This window comes from Sparus aurata, chromosome 2 (assembly GCF_900880675.1).
Source record: "Sparus aurata chromosome 2, fSpaAur1.1, whole genome shotgun sequence".
Lineage (NCBI taxonomy): Eukaryota > Metazoa > Chordata > Actinopteri > Spariformes > Sparidae > Sparus > Sparus aurata.
In genome coordinates, this window is record NC_044188.1 from 33,886,132 (window position 1) to 33,906,661 (window position 20,530).

General features: G+C 41.0%; 1 protein-coding gene across 7 annotated transcripts in view; it reads left to right on the forward strand.

The window, feature by feature from the left end:
• The first annotated feature begins 4,211 nt into the window (after positions 1-4,211).
• nlrx1 (NLR family member X1) overlaps positions 4,212-20,530 on the forward strand; it is a 40,654-nt gene continuing 24,335 nt past the window's right edge. Inside the window, exons 1-4 of one of the 7 annotated variants that reach the window (XM_030395099.1) lie at positions 4,213-4,376; positions 8,846-8,904; positions 12,353-12,462; positions 16,452-16,842. In XM_030395099.1, the coding sequence (XP_030250959.1) occupies positions 8,888-8,904; positions 12,353-12,462; positions 16,452-16,842 (518 nt within the window). In that variant the 5' untranslated portion in view covers positions 4,213-4,376; positions 8,846-8,887. Of the gene's footprint in view, positions 4,377-6,359; positions 6,469-6,942; positions 7,175-7,502; positions 7,802-8,845; positions 8,905-12,349; positions 12,463-14,106; positions 14,231-16,451; positions 16,843-20,530 lie in introns of those variants that run through there. The other 6 variants (XM_030395076.1, XM_030395107.1, XM_030395084.1 and 3 more) reach the window with 6 other exon arrangements.

The window sequence follows — 20,530 nt, forward strand, 5'->3', positions numbered from 1 at the left end:
CATACTTGTTGTTTATCAATGTGTTGACAAGATTCATCATCTCAAACTAGTTTCTACAATGCCATAAAACAACTTACTATATAACCCGTGCAAAAATCTATGCCCAGAAACCCTAGTTTTCCATATTATAATAAACAGACAAGGAAATGGAAAAGAAGAACAGCCTTTGGGGAAGTAAGCACATTGACAATAATGGACAACAACAACTGACAGGCGTTAGACTAGGTTGTAATAATAATAATAATAATAATAGAAATGGACCAAGAATATACATATAATATATGTATATAATATAAAATATGTTCATACACACTGTCTGTAATTTCTAACCTGGCAAGTTCCTTTTGAGTGGGATATTAATTTTCCAATTTGTTAGAAAAGTTGTTTTTTGAGTCTGTAGTTAAATAAGGTCGCTCTGGGTTTCCCTTGCATCAAAAACTGACGCTTTGGGATTGTAGGACGTGTCAGCCATCATCCCAAACGTCAGTTTTTGACAAGATGGGACTCAGTGTTCTTACAAATAGGACCTTTTAAAGGTTGTTCAAGTATTGGAAGTGAACATTTTCCAATAGTATGCTTGTTACAGCCTAGTGTTGCTGGCGTTTTTGTGTTTGTGCGTTCACTCAGGTGTCACCCTCGTTCTCCCCCTCCTCCTTGAGGAGGTCCTGCCTGATCCTACTCACTACTTAGGCTGGGTGATATAAAGTGCTGCTGGTACCAGTGGGCTGGGTGACTGTGGTATGCATGAGGCAGAGTGACTAAGCTACAGACTGCATTTCTTTTGGAAACAAATCTTTCTTTTTTGACTAGTGTTTTTTGTAAATAAAATATTTTCCAGCTTTAACAACTACAATCAGTTTCTCTTCCCTCCTTTACACTCAGTTTCATTTCATTATGTTACTCCCCTCATCCCCTGACCTTTAATGCTCTATTAACATAGAATTAAGAAATCCAAGAAAGGCCTAGTCAAGTGGTATTTTGCTAAAGCTGAGTGGGAACATTTTAAAGAATTATGTTGTAAATCAGCAGAGTCAATTTCAGTGGAGGGTTCTATTGAGGAATGTGCATCAAAAGTCACACACCTAATACAAAATGCAGCACTGAATAGCATACCTGCCAAATCAATAGGAGGGAAAAGGAAGTTGGTCATAAGATAGATCAACCCTAACCCTTGAAATAACACACAGGGAATGTTATGGGATATTTAAAAACACAAACTAATGAATTATCAAAAGATAAAAGCTCGAGCTTGCAGAACAATAAAGAATCGTAAACAAACACATGGAGGAATTATTGCTCTAATATAGGAAGGGAAGTTAAAATAGGAGACCTAATAACTTCAGCTTTATTTAACCAAACTTCATGAATGTTTTTGTGACAAAGTAATATATTCCATTCATTATATCAAAGAAAACTGAGAGCTGTGGAAATTATTGGAACTCAAGACTTCAATGATATACAGGCTCTTTAACAAGTGTATGTAAACTTTTGACCGTGACTGTATATCCCCTCAATGAATGTTAGCATTGGAAAAATAATACCAGATAACACGTCTGTTTAGACAGCAGAATTGATGGCAGTCATCACAGGGCTACAGTGGTTGGAGGAAGATAGAAAAGACTGTTATTTTGTTAGCAGTCCAACCAAGGATAAGCTAAGGCAATACTGAAGAAAGACTGAAGAAATGGCAAATGAGATGGGTAGGGATAGTTCTGATAGAGAAAACTGTAAATGCATAGGGTGTGTCCAGAAGAAAGACAAAGAAGGAGACGGTTCAAACTAGACTAAGGTTTGACAACATGGCTAAATAAAACATTGTTTTTGATAGGGAAAAGTATATCAGATGAATGTTTGAATGTAAAATTACATATAATGCAGAGCATACACTTATGCACTGTAAAAAGTATTGGAAAGAAAGGATAAGGACAACTCAAAAGACTTGTGTGGGGCAGGAAGAGACAGAAAGCCGTTGCAGAATACTTGAGGGATATTTAAAAGAATTTAGTCATTTTTGTTTGCGTTTTACTTTCTGTTTTATTGTATGCTGTTATTTAATCTATTCTATAATGCAAAGTATTGTCGTAAAAGTCATAGTTGCCATACAACCAAAAAAAAGGAAGCTCGCAAGGCAGTGCTGCGACTTTGTCTCTATATTTAGTGAGTATTCCGACCCCTCTAGCGACTCTTTTTCTTGTGTTATTGGAGACTTTTGAAGACTCTGACGTGAAAGCACGTATCACTCTTAAGCCTGGTTCATGCTTCTGCATCGCGGCGACAGCGTAGCTATGTCGTCGACCCTACGCCGTCATTGAGCATTCGAAGTTCTGCGTCGAGGGAACGCGTTGTTCTGCAATTCACCGCCAAGCCGCCAGGGGGGTGTGGCTGTGTCTTTGTTTGGTTTCGGGGGGTTCACATCGGATTCCTTGGTTTTCTTCCGGTCAGACAGTAAACAATGGCAACTGAGTTGTTTGCCATTTGGCAATCCTTGTAATGTCTTGAAGACGAGTTGTAAAGGTGGTCATATTTTCTGACCTCCTCGATAATTCTCTTGTCTGCCTGGTCCATTTTTTCCGTGCCGCTCGTACCACAAAAACTTTAAAAATGGCGGTGTTGTTATACTGTTGACCGGAAAAGCAACTGCCGGAAATGACGTTCTGAGCGGACCAATCACAGTCCTTGCCGTTCGTGCGTCACGTCGACGCGTCGAGACGCGTAGTCAGGATTTTTTGGAGGCGCACGTCAGGCTACGGCGTAGGGTCCGCGTATATGGCGGGTGGATAGTGCCAGGGTAACCCTACCGCAGGAGACTCTCGTTTGACATCAACGTCTGAACTGGCTGACGTCGCCAGTGCAAGTCGTCGTTGATAGGTACGTTGCTTCACCTAGTCCGACATGCCCCCCCCCCCCCCAAACCACACACACACACACCAGTCAACTTTCTAATTCACATCAGTTCTGGTCTCCATAAATCGGTTCTGTTTGGCTTATACATAGCCTATGTAAACTTTACAGTAGGCTAATCTCAGCACACATAGAGGGCAAGAGTAGTTATTTGAAACCATCAACCAACATATTAACATAATGAATATAAGATTGTTTGTATTGTTTTTTATCAGCATCTCATGTAGCCTATAACACTTATTAAATAGGTCTACTTTATTTTGTCTATTGCATGTTTCCACCTGATTCTTTTATATTATATACTTATTAATGGTACACAAATAAAATATAATAAAATATACCGGACTGAAAAAAAAAAAAAAAAAAAGGAAACACAGCAGGACTCGAACTCCTGCCGCTCCAGTAAACGGGTATTTGTTGAAGAACTCCTGCCAGGTAAGCTATTGAGGTAACACATAAACAAATATGTAGGGGGGTCTCTTTTTAAGCCACTGTCCCACAGTAGCTGTTAATAGTTATACTAGAGATGTGCTGCCCTCTATTTGTTTTGAGCACTTATTGTCTGCCAATTCTTACATGTTGCATCTTTCATCTTAAAAAATTCTTTGTAGACGACGTGCTTTGGTGACGACGTGTGTTTCAGGCGTATATTTTGTTAGTAATTCTAACATACGCCGTCGTCACGTCGCCGTCGATAGACGTTCTTTCAATGCACTCGCCGCGAAGTCGCCGCCTGTGTCTCATCTGCTGTCCCATTCACTCCCATTCAAAAATCCACAGGCGGTGATGGAAGGGGAGGTTGCTCCTTCTCCTTCTCCTGGTAATCCTTGCATTGGCACTATCCACCCGCCATTCGCGTAGGGGTCTGCGTCGACGACGTAGCTACGCCGTCGCCGCGACGCAGAAGCATAAATCAGGCTTTACTCTTCTCCCCCAGCAGCGGGTGCTGACGCGGGCAACTCTCCCGTCCCGCTGCACTCACAGGCGGCCCAGTCCTCGTGCAGCAGTCCCCCTCAGCTGTAGTCAGAGCAGGAGACGTTCACCCCTCCGCGTTCAGACGGCAAATGAACGGCGCATGCGCGAAGCTGCCTGTAATCTAATATGTTTTTGTCTAAAATAAATCACTGCACTAAAATAAGGTCATTTAGTTTTAAACATATTTAGAGTGATTTTTGCTATTTTTTGTCTCTCCCACGACGGTATTTCTCTCTCCTTTAACGCCCATTACAATAACATTCACATGGCCAATTGTGCAAATTCGGTGATGACGTCAATTAGCGACTTTTAAGACAGCCAATAGCGCTTTCCTTACTGAGGAGTTCTTTGACTGGTTGGCAACAGTGGCAAGCGGAACACAATTTGGAACATGTTGAGAGTTTAGCTGTCAGCGAAGAAGGGAAAACAGAATGAATTAAAGTCAGTTAACCTCAATATATGGACACAGCGAGCGGAGACAAGGACGCATGAATACTTTGGTAAGCAGCTGTAGTTTTATTTTCAATGACATGGCTTTTTTTTTTTTTTTTTTTTAGTTTGCAAGTGTTTTATCTGAGATAACTCTATTTCTAACTTAGTGGCAACACTGTATGTGACGCTAGCTGGCACGTTAAAGTCACATTGGCTGATTGCTGTAAAATACCAATATGGCTACATGGCTTTATGCCCATCCTCTTAACAGTCCGCAATAGGGTAGAGTCCTTCTAGCTTTGTTATTCCTCATTACCTCGGGACCTTGCCAATGGAATAGAAAATGCTTTTGTGTCACCAATGATCTGTGCTTCCCAAAGAATCTGTTCATTCTTTAAAAGATTATTCCACCATATTGTTTGTGAAAATGGAAGATCAGTTGAAGTATTTTGCTACTGACAGTGATTTGTCATACCGGTTTAAATACAGCAGTTCAGCTATGAGTTATGATTGAAAATTAGATGTCATGCTTGCAATGTCACTAAGTGCTGACTGCGGTGCTGCTGTTCCCTCCGTGCTGACTGACAGGCGCTCCATTTTTTCTGTTTTGTTAGTTCCTCTTTGTTCAGTGTCCTTGGGTAACCTGAAAGGCGCTATATAAATTAAGTTTATTATTATTATTATTATTATCATTATTATTATTATTATTGTTAACAAGGTAAAGTCCCTACACTGTGTAATGTACCACACAATATCAAATAAAGCCGTATGGCCCCAAATCACAATCACAATGCCTCGATTTGAGTGAGGAAAAACTAAATTTATTGAGAGAAAAAAAATTTAACAGAGAAAAAAAAAGATGAAAGAAACCTCAGGAAGAGCCACAGAGGAGGGATCCCTCTCCCAGGATGGACAGACAGGCAATAGATGTTGCGTGTCCAGAACAGAAAAACAAAATCACAGTTTACAAGTTGGATTGACAAAATATCTCATAGAAATTATAATATATGTAAAGTGTGTGGATCTAGGAGACGACTAGGACGAGGCATCGCCAAGTGGTGCCCGAGCCACACAACATCCTCTCAACCGTGGTGACCTGGAAGAGGGCAGGACACACAAGATAGTTAGCAGTAAAAAAGAGAAGGTCAGAGTGAAGAGGCATGACATTTTACAGAAATACAGATATAGGGAGATAGTGAAACAGAAGAGAGCAATAATCCAGTGGAGCCCATGGTATGATGATCCACATCTGTCAGTATTGGCCAAATATGAGTATTGGCCAAAATAATCTTGGTAGAGAAAGGTGCAACAGAATCTAGGAGAGAAATAGGTCCTGAGTTAACTTCATTAGTGAACATGTCCACAGGTTCTGTTGCAAAAGGAGCCAAGACCCCAAGCAATTTTTCAAATGTAATAAGAAAGTCTGACCTGCAGAAGAGACAGAAGTAACATTCAGGGTTGACACAATTTATCCATGGGAGAGGAAGAAGTCCAGAGTGTTACCACTGGAATGAGTAGGTTCATGAATAATATGAATGAAGCCAGAAATATCACGACGTGCCAGAAAGGTTTTACTTGTTTAAGTGAAAATCTAAATCCCAAATAATTAGGATCTTAACTGAACGAGTAACAAGATCTGCTATAAATTCATCAATTTCTTCTAAGAATTGGGTGTAAGGCCCTGAAGGTCTGTAGATTACCACCAGGTGAAAGCCTGTTCCCTGGACAAGGCCATTACTACTTTATGAAGATGGTTTTAAAACCAAAACCTCAAATGAAGTAAATGTAATATCCTGGTTGAAGGTTGATCTAAAAATAGATTTGTAGATTAGCGCAACGCCTCCCCCCTGTTTAGAGGCCCGAGCAACATGGGTGTAGTTATAGTCAGGAGGAGAGGCTTGATTTAACAGCAGAAAAGTATTTGGTTACAGCCATGTTTCACCCAAGCCAATCATGTCCAGCTTATGCTCAATAATCAAATCATTAATCAGTAAGGCTTTGGTTGACAGTGATTTAATATTAATGAAGCCAAATATGATTTTAAGCTCATTGGAGCATCAGTTTCCAGTGACAGGCCATTCAGTGGACATTACGGTAGATAATGTTATAAATGGAACAAGGTACCTTTCAAGTAATAGTATGCGTTGGTGGCCTACGCAGGTAAGGATGCAGTAGTGATTAGTTTTGGTATGTTTTTATGTAAGCCTGTATAGGGTGCTTGCTGAGACATTTCCCCACTGTTAGTGGTGGAGATCAAAATTAGATTATAGTGATTAACACATTTAGAGGATAAATCAGTGAACGAGTGGCGAGGGAAGGTGACAGCCTCAGTGTTATAAACTAAGCTATCAGTCTGGTACTCTGCACTGTTTTCCTGACTAGCCATATTAACTAGGCTGGGAGACTCCACACCAGCACTAACTGCAACAGGCGCTCTAATCATCTGTGACCAGCTCAGTGCTACATCCCTAGTTTCAACCTGCTTCCAACACTATGTTGTTAGATCAACAGCATCACTGACTCCTGTCTGATGGAGGCTGTCTGCCCTCAGCAGGTGGAGGTGACCCCAGCAAGAGGGCCAGTTATCCACAAATCTTAACCTGCGAGTAAAGCCTACTGTCATTACTCTGCTGGGGCAAGGGACCAGAGACAATACATCGATGACGATACATCTTTCAAGCACCCTGAAAAGTCCAGGCCAAGCTATCTTTAGTGATCTCAGACTGCTTCGATCGGATATTGTCGGCGCCAGCATGAATTACACTGTTGCTGTAGCTTGTGTTGCTGTGTGCCCGGGTTCCCTGTTTCTCCCTGCGTGATGCCAGCACCCTAAGATTAGCCTCTAGGTCGGAAGCTCTGGCCCCAGGTAAACAGTGGCTGGCGACGTTAATTTAACGTTGCGGGTCATGGAGTCTCCTATGCCTGTGGAGTTTAACCCTTTCAGCGGTTGTATGGCTGGCAAGGACATAACCAGCTGCTGGCGATACTGAGCTAATGCTAAGGCTAACATACGTGCTATCAGGCCCCGGGCTAACACCATCTGCAGTGCCTGTGCCTATGAGAAGCTGCTGTGACTCACGTCTCTCTAATGGAAACACCCCAGCGGCTGCGGAACAGTCAGCACAAGCCATCCTAACATTTGTTTATCGAGCGAGGCTGTGTTAACAGCAGTGAAAGGCACAAACCAGTAATCTAGGCTAGGTTGAGGAAAGCTAACCGGGCAGCAACAGACGATCGGTTAGAGAAAATACGACCAAGTTACAAAAGCTAAATTTTAGCCAAGTTACAAAACCAGTGGGACTATGAAATACGCAGAAACCGAAGAATCAAGCACTAGGACAGGTAGACGTGGAGAGAGACACAATAAACAACAGCTTTCGATCTCACAGCCACAGGAAGCAGCGTGACCGTCACGGCTAGTACGGGAGCAAACACAAACATGATAGTGATTTTGCTGTTGCAGAACAGAGTTTGGGCAATAAACCAACATATTGTAAGCAATATTGTTATCTTGATATATGAGACGAGCCGGCATATCATCTTGTATATAGTTATATCGTTGTTTGTTTATATATATATATATATATATATATATATATATATATATGTGTGTGTGTGTGTGTGTGTGTGTGTGTGTGTGTGTTGTCTTTTCCTGGCTTTAAAGGCTGCATTACAGTAAATGCTGCAAATGCTTTAACTTACCTGTTCTGCTCGTTCTGATAATTGCCTTTACTGTTGATTTATTAGCAAAAATGTCATGTGTCACATTTTATGAAAGTACCAATAGTCATCCTTAATACCAATACCAATAACCACTAAGTTATTTGGTTAAAATGTGATATTTATTATTTTTATTTTGTTTTTTGAGATGAGGTGATCAGTTGCAGTTAAACGTTTCCAATTTTTTGAGTGGCTGAGTCAAAACAGATCACATGGTTTGTCCACTTTAATTTGCAACAATTTTAGTAATTGTCAGTTCTAATTAAAAACCTATTGTTCCTGCCTCGCAAATGTGAGGATTTGCTGCCCTTGCACTTGTGGTTACTTTTTAATGTAAGATTTATTTATGTTTGATAATTTTGAGGTTTGTTGTGGTCAGCTTCCATGCATACCTGAGTCTAACCCTGGCCAAGCTTACTAGCTTCCATTTGGCACCCCAAACCCATACATGACACAAGAGATCCTAATTTACTGATGTGGATCCATTTTCAATTATTGGACCAAATGGATCACATTCTGATAATACAAAGTAACTTCTAGCTATGTGATGCACAGGAAAAAATGGGTCTGTATTTGTTAGGAGACACTGAAATATAGGGTGTGGTAAGTACACCAGTGTTTACTCCATAACCATTATTATCCAGATCAACCTCCCTACTGATATATACAGTTTTTGTTGATCTTACCTTGTCCACTGGATGAACGGGCTGCCCAGCTGACAATGACCATTCAAAAAGATTGTTCCACAGTGCTACTTGTGGTGGAAACAGGGTTCCATTTTGCACAAGTGGTCTTACCTTTTGTTTCATCTGTTTTTAACAGAACACTCCCGTACACAAAGAAGCAGTAGAACAGAAGGATGAAGTCACTGCACAGGTTGGTGATAACTGTTATTTATTCTAAGGCTAAAATGTAATTTAAACTGTCTGATCTTAAGTGACTAACTGAGAATTTGGCATAATCAATCATCCTTTGACCTTTTTTACAGTCAGACATACAGTATAGCTATGCTTAAACACTATAGTAAGGCTCTCAAGGTTTCAGGAGGAGGTAACACTCTTATAGTGGGTGTGGTGGAGTTTGCACTAATGAGGTGTCTTGTTCCTCGCAGCACGCGGTTGAATCTTATAACCTTATTTTACATCAGGCTGTACATAAACATATATATGCATGTACGTTTAACCAGCACCATTGGCCACATAAAGGTAAGCATTTTAGTCTGTGATAAGATGAATGAACCCAAGCAGGTTCGGATTACTGGGTTTCTGCTAGAAAGATTGTTTGGCCCAGCAGCTGAGTGGGGTCGATAGTCAGTCCACAATAAGTGGGCCTGGGTGGAAGTTCTCGCTAACTCTGTGGCAAACTCACTTCACTTTAATCAGCAGGTGGTAAGTTGTTGTACAATTCATTCACAGACAAACAGCCTGAACTGAACACACACTGCACTAAAAACTTAAAATGAGATTGAAATTGTAAAATGAAAGTGTAGACTTGCAGTTTTTGAAACATATATAAATATAAATACAAAAAGTGTGAACACTGCAACATTCTTTGTGGGTGACTATGCTTCAAAGCATACCTCACAACAATTTACAGCTGTGTATGTGGCAACATAAACAAGATATTTTTTTTCCAACAATATCTTTATTTTCAGAACAATTTATCACACATAACCATCACAACAAAATACTCTCGCAGCCAACCATGTAATACACATCTGTCTCCCCCTACCCACCTATAGATAAGAAATTAAGATAAATTAAAGCTGCAAGCAGCTGTTGGAGGGCGCGCTAACCTGTTACCTGGTGTGATACATATGCATACCGAATTTCTGATGATGATACTGACAGAAAGTGAAGTCCGTGGTGTTGAATCTGTAGTAGGAGTTTGTTAAAGTACGAAGTATGGAAATGGGTCAAAATGGCGGCGAAAATCTAAATGGCCAACTTCCTGTTGGGCTGACGGTATGGGTCCAAGAGGGTTTTCATTGCGTGTGGTCATGATACCAATGCATACTGAATTTCGTTAATGTATGTGTATGTAGGAGGAGGGGCACGACAGCACCCACACCCAGTGACATTGAAATACCAAATTCTTCACTAGGTGTGACGTATATTCCAAGTTTGGTGAGTTTTCGGGTAGGGCTGGGCGATAAAATGAACTTGATCATTTTAGCGTTAAAATTTTCCATGATAACGAAGATAAATTTATAACATTTATTTTCAATTAATTGTTTTTTTTTTAAGTCTGTTTTCCTCTACCTAGAAAACACTACACAACAGCCAATTGCACAGCAGAGAAACAAATGCATGTGGTGGATGCATGTTTCTGGCCCCACCCACCCACAGCAACTCAGAATGACGGTGTCGAGTCGAAACAAGAAAATGAGCAGTCCGACTAGCCAAACCAAATGCAAGGAAACTTACAAAGATGAAGAAATTTAACCAAAAAAAGGTCACACCACTTCGCTTATTTGGATATAGTTCTCCTACCTGAAGTTTGACAAAGGACAGACCAGCATTAGGTGCAAAATGTGTCGGCGACCACTAACCATCTCAACAGGTACCGTCCCAAACAGAACTCTGAGTGCATCAGTTTGCGCTATCATGCTAGCGTCAGCCTCCCCGCAAGTAGCCAACAGACCGGCCCAACTGCTGCTACTAGTCAAACTTTACTTTGACAACCAACAATTGTCGCTGCTTTTTCAGCCATTGCCCCAGATGAGAAGAAACTGAAGCGATGCAAACACATAACAACGCAGTTACTCACTGTACCACTAAAGATATGATGCCTATAAGCAAAGTTTAAAAACAGGTCTTCAAGAAGCTAATGACTGTCATGGATACTAAGTACAGTATCAGTCCCTCAGCTGTATGCAGAGTAGAGGGTAAAGGTGGAGGAGCAGCTCAAAAATGATATGTGGTCTGGTTGCACGTCAGAACCACACTTGGTGTGACGATCCAGATCCTTCAGTATGTGAGGCAGCAGGAGCCAGGAGAGGCAGATGGTGCCATGGGCCCGAGATCCACCAGAAGGGAGCCTGAATGAAAAGAGAGGAGGAGGAGGAGGAGGAGGAGGAGAAGGAGGAGGAGGAGTAGTAAGCTGTAGAGAATGAGAGCGTGACACAGCTTGCAGCTTGTGGGGACAGAAAACAAAAACAAAAATTAGAGAAATGCATTAATCAGAATAAGCAGATCAGTTATTGTCAGCAGGACAATGTAAAATCTAATACTATAGGTAACTCATTGAGACTGAGAGCGACCCACAGAAGAAGCTAGCAATGGAAATCAGGACTAATTAAAGGCTAAGTCAAAGAAGTGAGTGTTGAGTTTAGATTTAAAGGCGTCAATAGAGCCAGATTGTCTGATGTCAGCTGGGAGGTTATTCCAGAGGAAGGGGGCATGATAGGAAAATGCCTGCAGCCAGCTGACTTCATCTTAACCCTGGGGGCTGTCAGGAGCCCTGAATTTTGAGAGCGTAATGCACAAGTTGGAATATATGGTATGATAAGATGTCACATGGGGGGGGGCAAGGCTGTACAGTTTTGTATGTCATCAGCAGCATCTTAAAGTCTGATCTTATATGTAGGAGGATTGGTGTAATATGATCAAATTATCTTGTATGTGTGGAAACTAAGCCATTACATTTATCCTCTTACCACTCATGTCCAATCTAAATGACACCCTTATAGAGTCATAGACTTTGATGCATGTTTCTGATAACTCGGTAGTTTCAAATAGGGTTGTCTTTCTGTTTAACTAACAAGTAGCTGAAGGCTGTCTCACTTACAGTGTGAACAGTTTGAACTCTTAATGCACTCTTTGAGTAAGTGCACAAACCTGTCCAACCTCAGAAGGCCTGCAAGCTTCAGGAAAAAAATGGTGGAACACAAATCACTTTATTTTTTAATGAAATTCCTGGTGCCTTCTGGGAAAGACCCCTTCAGTATGTTGCTTCATATTCCTCCTCCATTCCACGTATTGCTGTACAAAGAAATGATTTTTAACCTGTTGTGAATGTCATAGAGCAGCATCAGACATATCTTAGTTGATTTCCTAGGCATAATTGTGTGTGCTTGCTTAAATGTCAGTCCCTTGAAGGAATTTCAGTATACTTGCTGCAACCTGCAAACAGCCTAATAGCAGCCTCTCTGTGCCAATAAACTGCCATGTGAGGCAGATCTAGAATCAGTTTGACATTTTGAATGAGTTGTCGACTGTGGGACTGAAGTAACCTTTCTAGCTTGTCTCAGGAGATTTGCGTCCTGTAAAGATTATGAACAATCCTAACTGATCCAACCTGTGTGATGTTTTGTGTTTTCCAGAAAGCTGAGTCATCTGTTAGGAGTATGCCGGTGGAGAACGATGGGGGTTACTCCATATCAACCCAATGGCTTTCACTGCCACACCCTCCACTCAACCACTTCAGAGCCAGGTGCAGAATTCAGTTAATAGCTTTATTTCTGCATGACAGTCATGACGGTACACTGCTTTCATTAATACAATTACAATGGGTCCAAAGATTTCTCCAGCATAAAAATGAATATTGTGGGCAGCTCATGTGGGTTCTCTATGGAGAGGGCAACTTAGAAAGTTGTTCTGTGAACCCATCACTAAAAATGAAGCTACCAATAATTACTCTGACTCTTTAGCACACAATATAGTACGCAAAAAATTAACAACATATCAGCTCCTTCCAACCATTTCTTAGTGCGTTATCGAGAATTTTGGGAACCTCAGCACCTCAAAGATTCATTGATGAAGGGCTGGGTGATATAATGACTATTTGAGATATATCAATATATTTTCAAGTGAGACATAGTTTTAGACAATACAGTTTTAAGTGACATGGGGTGAAGTTGTGCTTCATTATGCTTTACTGTATATTCATGCCAGTGTCCATCCTTCCTTTCACTTTCTCCATGCAGCTCCACCCCACTCATTCATGTTATCTGGCAATGCTGTGGGAGACACAGTGCTGCTTTACTTTAATCAGTCTGTTGATTAATCTACAGTGAGACATTGGTTTATATGTTGCATGTGCTATGCCAAATCAGTCTGTGAGCTGAATGAAATCATAGAAGCACATGTGCAATACGGCACTGCTTGTTGATTATTTCAGGTGTGCTTGTTTGTGTGTGAATCCGAACGCAACAGGATTCTACTACATGTGTTTTTATGAAAATGCAGTGCAGTGATGAAAGACATTTCAGATACAAGACATGTACTATATGACACATGTGTAACATGTATAATGCAGACAGTGCTAGAGATGCACCGATCAGGATTTTTGGGGCCGATCACCGATCACCAAAAGCAGTATCTGCCGATCCCGATATTGCCGATCACCGATCACAGCGTCAAATCCATACATTTTTCTATGTTGTTGTCTTGTGTAACTTTCATATATTTAATTAATGATTCTTTTTACACAACATTGACATTGTATTATTAAGTATAAAAATTAGGAGATGAGAAAGTATCATGAATTGACCACCGTTTTATTGCAGGCTGAGGCAATGTACAATATTTCACACTCTAGAGACTCTTAGAGACAACTTGGACTCAGCTTACATGGAGTAACTGTAGCTTACTAGTGGGAATGCATGCAGTCAGGGTGGGAATTTTGTCATTTTAGGGGCAAGTCCATTTGGCCTTCACTTTTTTTTTTCAGGGGCACCAAGGCCACATGACAGGGCACAAAGGCCGCTGGGTAAAATGTGTTGATTTACCTTTCAGACTGATACCATAACATCCTAATTTATAATAAGACATGGATTGTGTATTAAAACATTTTTTAATACCAAAATCAAGTTACATTAGAAAGTAGTTTTTGTTAAGTAGGGTTAGGGTGAGGTGATTTTTGTGACACCACACTGAATATTAATGTTATTGAATATTTCTCCCAATAGAAATTCCCCAAAATTATGGCAAAGCACATTTTTTCCAAACAAAAAATTGTAGAATAACCAGCAGGAGACCACTGATGTGTGGAGTGATTTTGGTGACACTACACTCTGAATAAAAGTGAAGTTATTGAATTTTTTGTAGTTTCTCTTTTCGGTGTTGCACTTTGTAGACGGTCCCTGCGCCCTCGTCTCACAGCTGGCTGACCATACAGACCAGAGTTAATGTCCAGACGCTGTCCAGAAATTTGAAGAATGGAAAAGATAGCAAATTCACCAAATCAGTCTCCTAAAAAGGTACTAAACTGTCACTTGGTGATTCTAATTAATAATGAATTTTAGAAATACAGCCAAGATTACCGTAACGGCTGTAATGGTTGCAGGATTTTGTAGCTTTGATAGTGTAGAGGTTGGCAACATTCACTCTTGTACTAGGAATGGGCAATGATTTTCGATTATTCGAATAGCCAGTCGTTTAGTTTCACATTTCCATCACAGTACAGCCGCAACACGCGTTGAAACAAAAGCAACAACTTCAGCACTTTCCTGAGCACAAATTAGTGCAGTACTGCCGAACAAGGTGGAATTCTATTCATGACATGTTCCAGCGACTACTGGAGCAAAGATGGGCAACTTCTGCAGTCTTGTCAGACAGAACATTCACTAAACTATCAGATGCACGAACCCTCGAATTGACAGATGACAGCTGGAGTGTAATGGAGGAGCTCATACCTGTGCTTCACTCGCTGAAATGTGCTACTACTGCGTTGTGCGGAGAATCCGGAGTCTCCATCCCCATGGTTTACCCAGGTACAGCAACTCTTATATCAAAACACCTCAAAGAAACTGAGGGAGAGTCTCCCAAAGTGACTCAGTTCAAGCGCACCGTGTCTGCTTCACTGGAGCGGCGACTTGCACCTGCAGATGTCAGCAGCGCCAGCAAAGTGGCATATATCGCATCTTTCCTGGATCCGAGACACAAACACCTGAGGTTCACATCTGGTGAAGTTAAACTTGCTGTGCAGACAAAGGTGTGCGATCTCCTCTCCATTAGCCCAGAGGTCGTGGAAGAGCTGGTTGCAGTTGAATCCGAGGAGACTGAGCTAATGGCCAAAAAAGCACAAAGTGATGCTGCGTCTGACTCTGCCATCGCAGTCCTGTTCGGTGAGGATTACAACGTGGAAACAACAGATACCACTACTGAACTGAACCAGTCCTCCCAGGACAAATGTCCACCCCTCCACATCGATCCCATGGACTGGTGGAAAATGAACGAAAATAAATATCCCCGACTGGCAAAATTAGCAAGTGCATACTTGTGTGTGCCTGCCACATCTGTCCCGTCTGAAAGAGTGTTTTCCACGGCGGGACTTATTGTAAACAGACTTCGTTCCCGTCTTCATCCTGAGCATGTTTAATAATCGACTACTTCCCTGTGATTATCGAATAGTAGTTCTGCTTGAAATGCCCATCCCTATCTTGTACAATATTAAATAGACAGCATGAAGGTTCAAAAGTGTTTTATACAATCCCAATCTAACTAACATGTACAGGTGTGTGCATGTGTGTGTATCTCATATCCTAATATCTCCTTTAACACTCCCATATTTCTTTCCAATACTCGTTTATCTTTTGGCATTTCCAAAATATGTGCTTGTGGTCCACCACAAATTCTGTTCCGAGTGAACCTTCCTTTCATCTTTGGGGTTATGAATCTATCTAATCACATTCTTCCATCCAAATTCCCTCCATACCCTTGATCCAGTGGTTGAATGCTTTACCCGGCACACATTGTACCATTCTTCCGCCGTCAGCTCAATCCCAAGCTCCTTTTCCCATTTTTCTTTTATGTACACTACCAGTCAAAAGTTTGGACCTTCTCATTTAATGTTTTTTGATAGCCCAGGACTATCTGTAGTTGTTTTAGAGCCCTTAGCACAGAAACTGAGGAGTAAAATACAAATCCATTGAATCACAGATGGCAATATTTGATGATTTGTTGTTGTGATTTTTTGACTCAACCAGAAAAATCTTTGCTCATCTTATTAGACTGTATTGAGAAACGCACACAAATTTCTGGATATCAATTAAACTGGAATAAATGTGAGGCTCTGCCTCTGTCTGGTTATTGTCCATCCATTAATCTTAATCCCTTGAAATTCCCTTGGTCCCAAAAAGGCATCAAATACATTCATGTTACACTTGATTATAAAGAAATGGTTCAGGACAACATTAGCCACTACTTTATAATATGAAAATGGATTTTGGTAGATCGCCAAAATTAAACTTTCATTAATGCGGAGTGGAGTTTAAAAAAACGTGTGAATTTTCCAGGCAGGATATCTTGGCCTCTGCTACTTCGACCATTCTGTTTTAATCTGTCTTTTACAAGTATTTTTTCACATTTAGATTTGGGGTCTAATGTTGATAGGTATGTGTTCCATATCTTGAATAATGTCATGGAATGGATACATTCACTCAAAATTGAAAAACACCCATTTTTTCTCTCTTGTATTAGATCCCTTGGAGATCCACAAGAAGAAGCTCTTCCTGTGGTTCAGCCACCTTCCTCAAGAGGAGAAACAATTTGGTGGTTACTTCAGCCCAGAGACCATGCATGTGGATCCACTGATCCTTGAAAGAACGGCTGAGGAGAGTGCAGGACTGCTCAGCCCCCCTCTCCAAATCCAGACCCCTGGCAGCCCTTCTATGACTGTGGAACAGCTGTTTGAGCCCACTGATGCCTGGAGTGGGGATCGGGGGCTCAATGTGCTGCTGTACGGGGCTGTTGGAACAGGGAAGAGTACAGTGGTCCGAAAGCTGGTGCTGGATTGGTGTGCTGGGACCACCCTGACCCACTTCAAACTTTTGATTCCTTTCTCTTGTGAGGACCTTGGCCAACTGTCAAAGTAAGATATCTTTGACTTAATGCCCTTACACACCAGACTGATGGTCGGCTGTCAGACATTTACAGCACCATACTGTAATATGTATACCCTAACCCATGTCATAGGCTACTTAGGGAATTACATTTTTTTTTCTCTGGTTATAATGCTCTCACACAGCCATCATGAACTCCCCTGCATGAGCTTGGAATGAAGATTCGTCTAGTATTGTAAAGAAATACTATTTTTATTTTTTTTTTCAAGAGAGGAGTTATCTAAGTCAGAGTCCTGCACGGGTGAAAAATAATGTACTGTGTCAGACACAGATGCGGATCGGGTCGGACGCCTGGAGAGGCGGATCGGGTTTTACGATTGCCATTTTCAAGGTGTCACTTATCATCAGTCATTATTAGCGACACAAATGATAAGCATTTGTATTTCATATGAGCTCATTCATGCGTGCTTGCGTCCTCCCAGAACTCCCATTCCCCAGCTGGCTTACTTTCACTTTTAAAAATTGCGTCCCTCCAATTTTCCTTCGGGCGTCGGTATCAATTTATACCGGGTCGGCTCAGGTACAGAATGTAATTTGTGCTAATGTCGGAAAACGGGTTGGATGCGGTTATAAGTATGGTGGGTTCGGGCAGGTTTGCAAAATAAGACCCGTGCAGGACTCTGCTCTAAGTGACCATTTTAATCCTCTAGCTAATTATCAAGCTAAATATCCAACATGCTAGTTAACGTCAAAGACTGCGGTGGAAGACGACGGTAAAATATTTCCTTTCTCTAACACTGTATCTATTTATGCCAACGGTTTTACATGAAATCTGATTTTTTGTAAATATACAACAACAAACTAGGTGTTTCTGATACTCTTCAACTCACCGTACAGTCAGTCATAGACGACATTTTTGTCATTTTGTAACTAATTCATGGCTGCTTCGGAGTGGCACACAGGCGCCAAAGTCTGGTCAATATATGGGAAACACTGAATTTTGAAGGTGTGGCGGCTTTTATTTTGCCGTGGCGGTGCGCCACAGTCAATTACATGTAGGGGAAACCCTGTGATTATTAGTGTTGCACGGTAAACCGATACTAGAAAGGTACCGCAGTATCCAGCCGTTAAAAACAAGGCTTTTTCATGTTTCATTAGTATTGGTACTTCGTGAGCTTTGTGCGACAGCGGGGCAGCATGTCTGTGTGTACAGCTTCTCTCTGCTTCCTCACTGCCTGCAGCCAGAGTGGGCGTGGTTTCACGGTGACTGACAGTCACAGAGCAGAGCGAGACAGACATGGCTGAAAGTGGTATGAGTGCTCCTGCCAACCGTCCTAGGCTTGTTGAAAAAGCAGACGCATGGAGCTACCGACACGGACACCACAAAGAGAGAAAGAGTTGTGACACTCTGTAATGTCGCCGCCGGGGCAGTCACGTGGTTCATGAAATCCCCAATAGTTCCAAAACACAGGCTGGTTGTCATGTTCTTCTATGGGACGGACAGCAGCGATTGTGTTATTTAGGGGTAAATATAAAAAAAAAACACACACACACCCAAGTACTTTTTCAGCTGTTATGGCATCATTACATTTTTCTTAATGTCAGTTTTGCATTTTGAGAGGCAGGGTGGCAACGAAAAGCTGTGTATTACCTAGATAAGTTTTACATTTTTGGAGGGAAAAAGCTTAGTGTTCATGTTTAACTTTTCTTTCCATATTATTCATCTGATGATAGACGTCTCATGATTTTCATTTTAGCGCAACTGGCCTGTATTTTTGATTCCCGTGATTTGGCTTATAAACTCCAATTCAGCCATTAGCTTACCTTTGTAGTAGCACTAAGAGGTCTGCCGTGGTTCGTTCTGCATCCACCTAGCACCTAGCATCACTTCTTCTGATGAAAGTGGCCACCCCCAGGACCACAACGTGAACCATGATCATGTTAAGACTAAGAATAGTATTAGAATATTTAAGATTAAGCCATACACATATTATCAAAACTAATACAGAATAAAAACACATTTATGCTTGTATGCTAGGGTCTATAGGTAAGTGCAGAGCTATTAAGATGTTTCTCTGTGGCTCTGGGTTAGTGCACAGAGTAAGAGTAATGTTAGCTGTAACTCAACCCAAGTAATTTAAGCAATTAACTATTATAACAAAACACTTGTAACTTCTGTTACAGTTATTGAGACATCCATGTAAGGATTGCTGATACAAATGAAGGTTTTCAAATAATGTATTTTTTATTAAACAATGACAGACAACAAGAATGTGTGCTTGTGTGTGTGTGTGAACAAGAAAAGCAAAAACCAGGGGCCGGTGATCCATGACACCGCAACCATGAAGAACTAAATGAAAAAAAAAAACTCAGGAGAGGGACCAAATTAGCAGCCAATTAGCAGACCATTAGCAGCAGCCACCGCCACCATCGTCAGCCGCCGTGACCACCAGCAGCCGCCGCCGTGACCACCAGTAGCCACCACCGTCACCACCAGCAGCAGCAGCCGCCGTCACCACCAGTAGCCACCACCGTCACCACCAGCAACAGCAGCAGTCGTTCACCCCAGCAGCAGCCGCTTAAAATAAAGCGCAGTAGCCTACATGGAAGAGAGTAACCATGTTAAATTGAACACAGAACAGTACAAAAAGTGCAGCCAACAACACGTCACATAATGAAAAGTTGGTATGTCACAAAATTCAGTGAAATATTAAATGAAATATTTATCACATACACCCCTTATTTCTACTAAATTAAATTTTCAACTTTCAGTCCCCTCAGACCAAGGATGTCTACACAGATTCTTATGTCTTATGATTGATTATTTATTCATCCTTTATATAATTTTGATGTTGTAAGTAGCATAAACGGACTGTAGCTATTTAGTTATACAATTCTGGTTTTATAATGATAATTAAATTGATTTGAATCTCAAATTTGATTTGTATCGATCAAATCACTGAGGGTGTTTTCAGACCTATAGTTCGTTTGCTCTGATCCGAATCAGTGACCAACTTGTTACAATGTTGCATATTGCCTCGAGCATTTACAAGCAGACCAAAATGTGTCATGTGCAAGGAAACTGCTCTCTAATTTGTCCGAATTTCGAAAACGACATAGCAGTTCAGCTGAATTTAGTACAGAGCAGACAGGAAGTCAAGGAATGAAACAACAATATGACATCCAGTTACTTTTCAAAAGTAGAAAAATTGCATTTCCTGTGAAAATACAGTGTGAATGCTAAAGGCTGAAGTGATTTCGGAAATCTGCTGAATGTACTACCGAAAATGCATAAAACTATACGTTAAATGGTCGGGAATTCGCAATAAAACTCAATTTTTCAAAAGCTGAAAAGGCAGAAAGGCTTAAAATAGGTTAAATGGGTTAACAAAGTTATACATTTTGATAGGTGAACAGTTTCTCTAGCTGAACATGAAGCTGAATGTTTGAAAAAGCTGAAAAGAATTAAGCTGAAAATCAATAGTCTGAAAGAGCTTAAAAAGGTGAAAAAAGGCAGAAAAGCTGTACAGTAATAGGGCTGGAAGATCTTTGAATGGTGGAAAAAAGGCTGAAAAGGTGAAAAGTTAAAGGCTGAAAGAGCTTAAAATACCTGAATAGTTTCTCTAGATGGTCATAAAACTGAATGTATGGGAAAAGCTGAAAAGGCAGAAGGATGAATATTTGAAAGAGCTGCAAAAGCTGAAAAGTAAGAGGGCA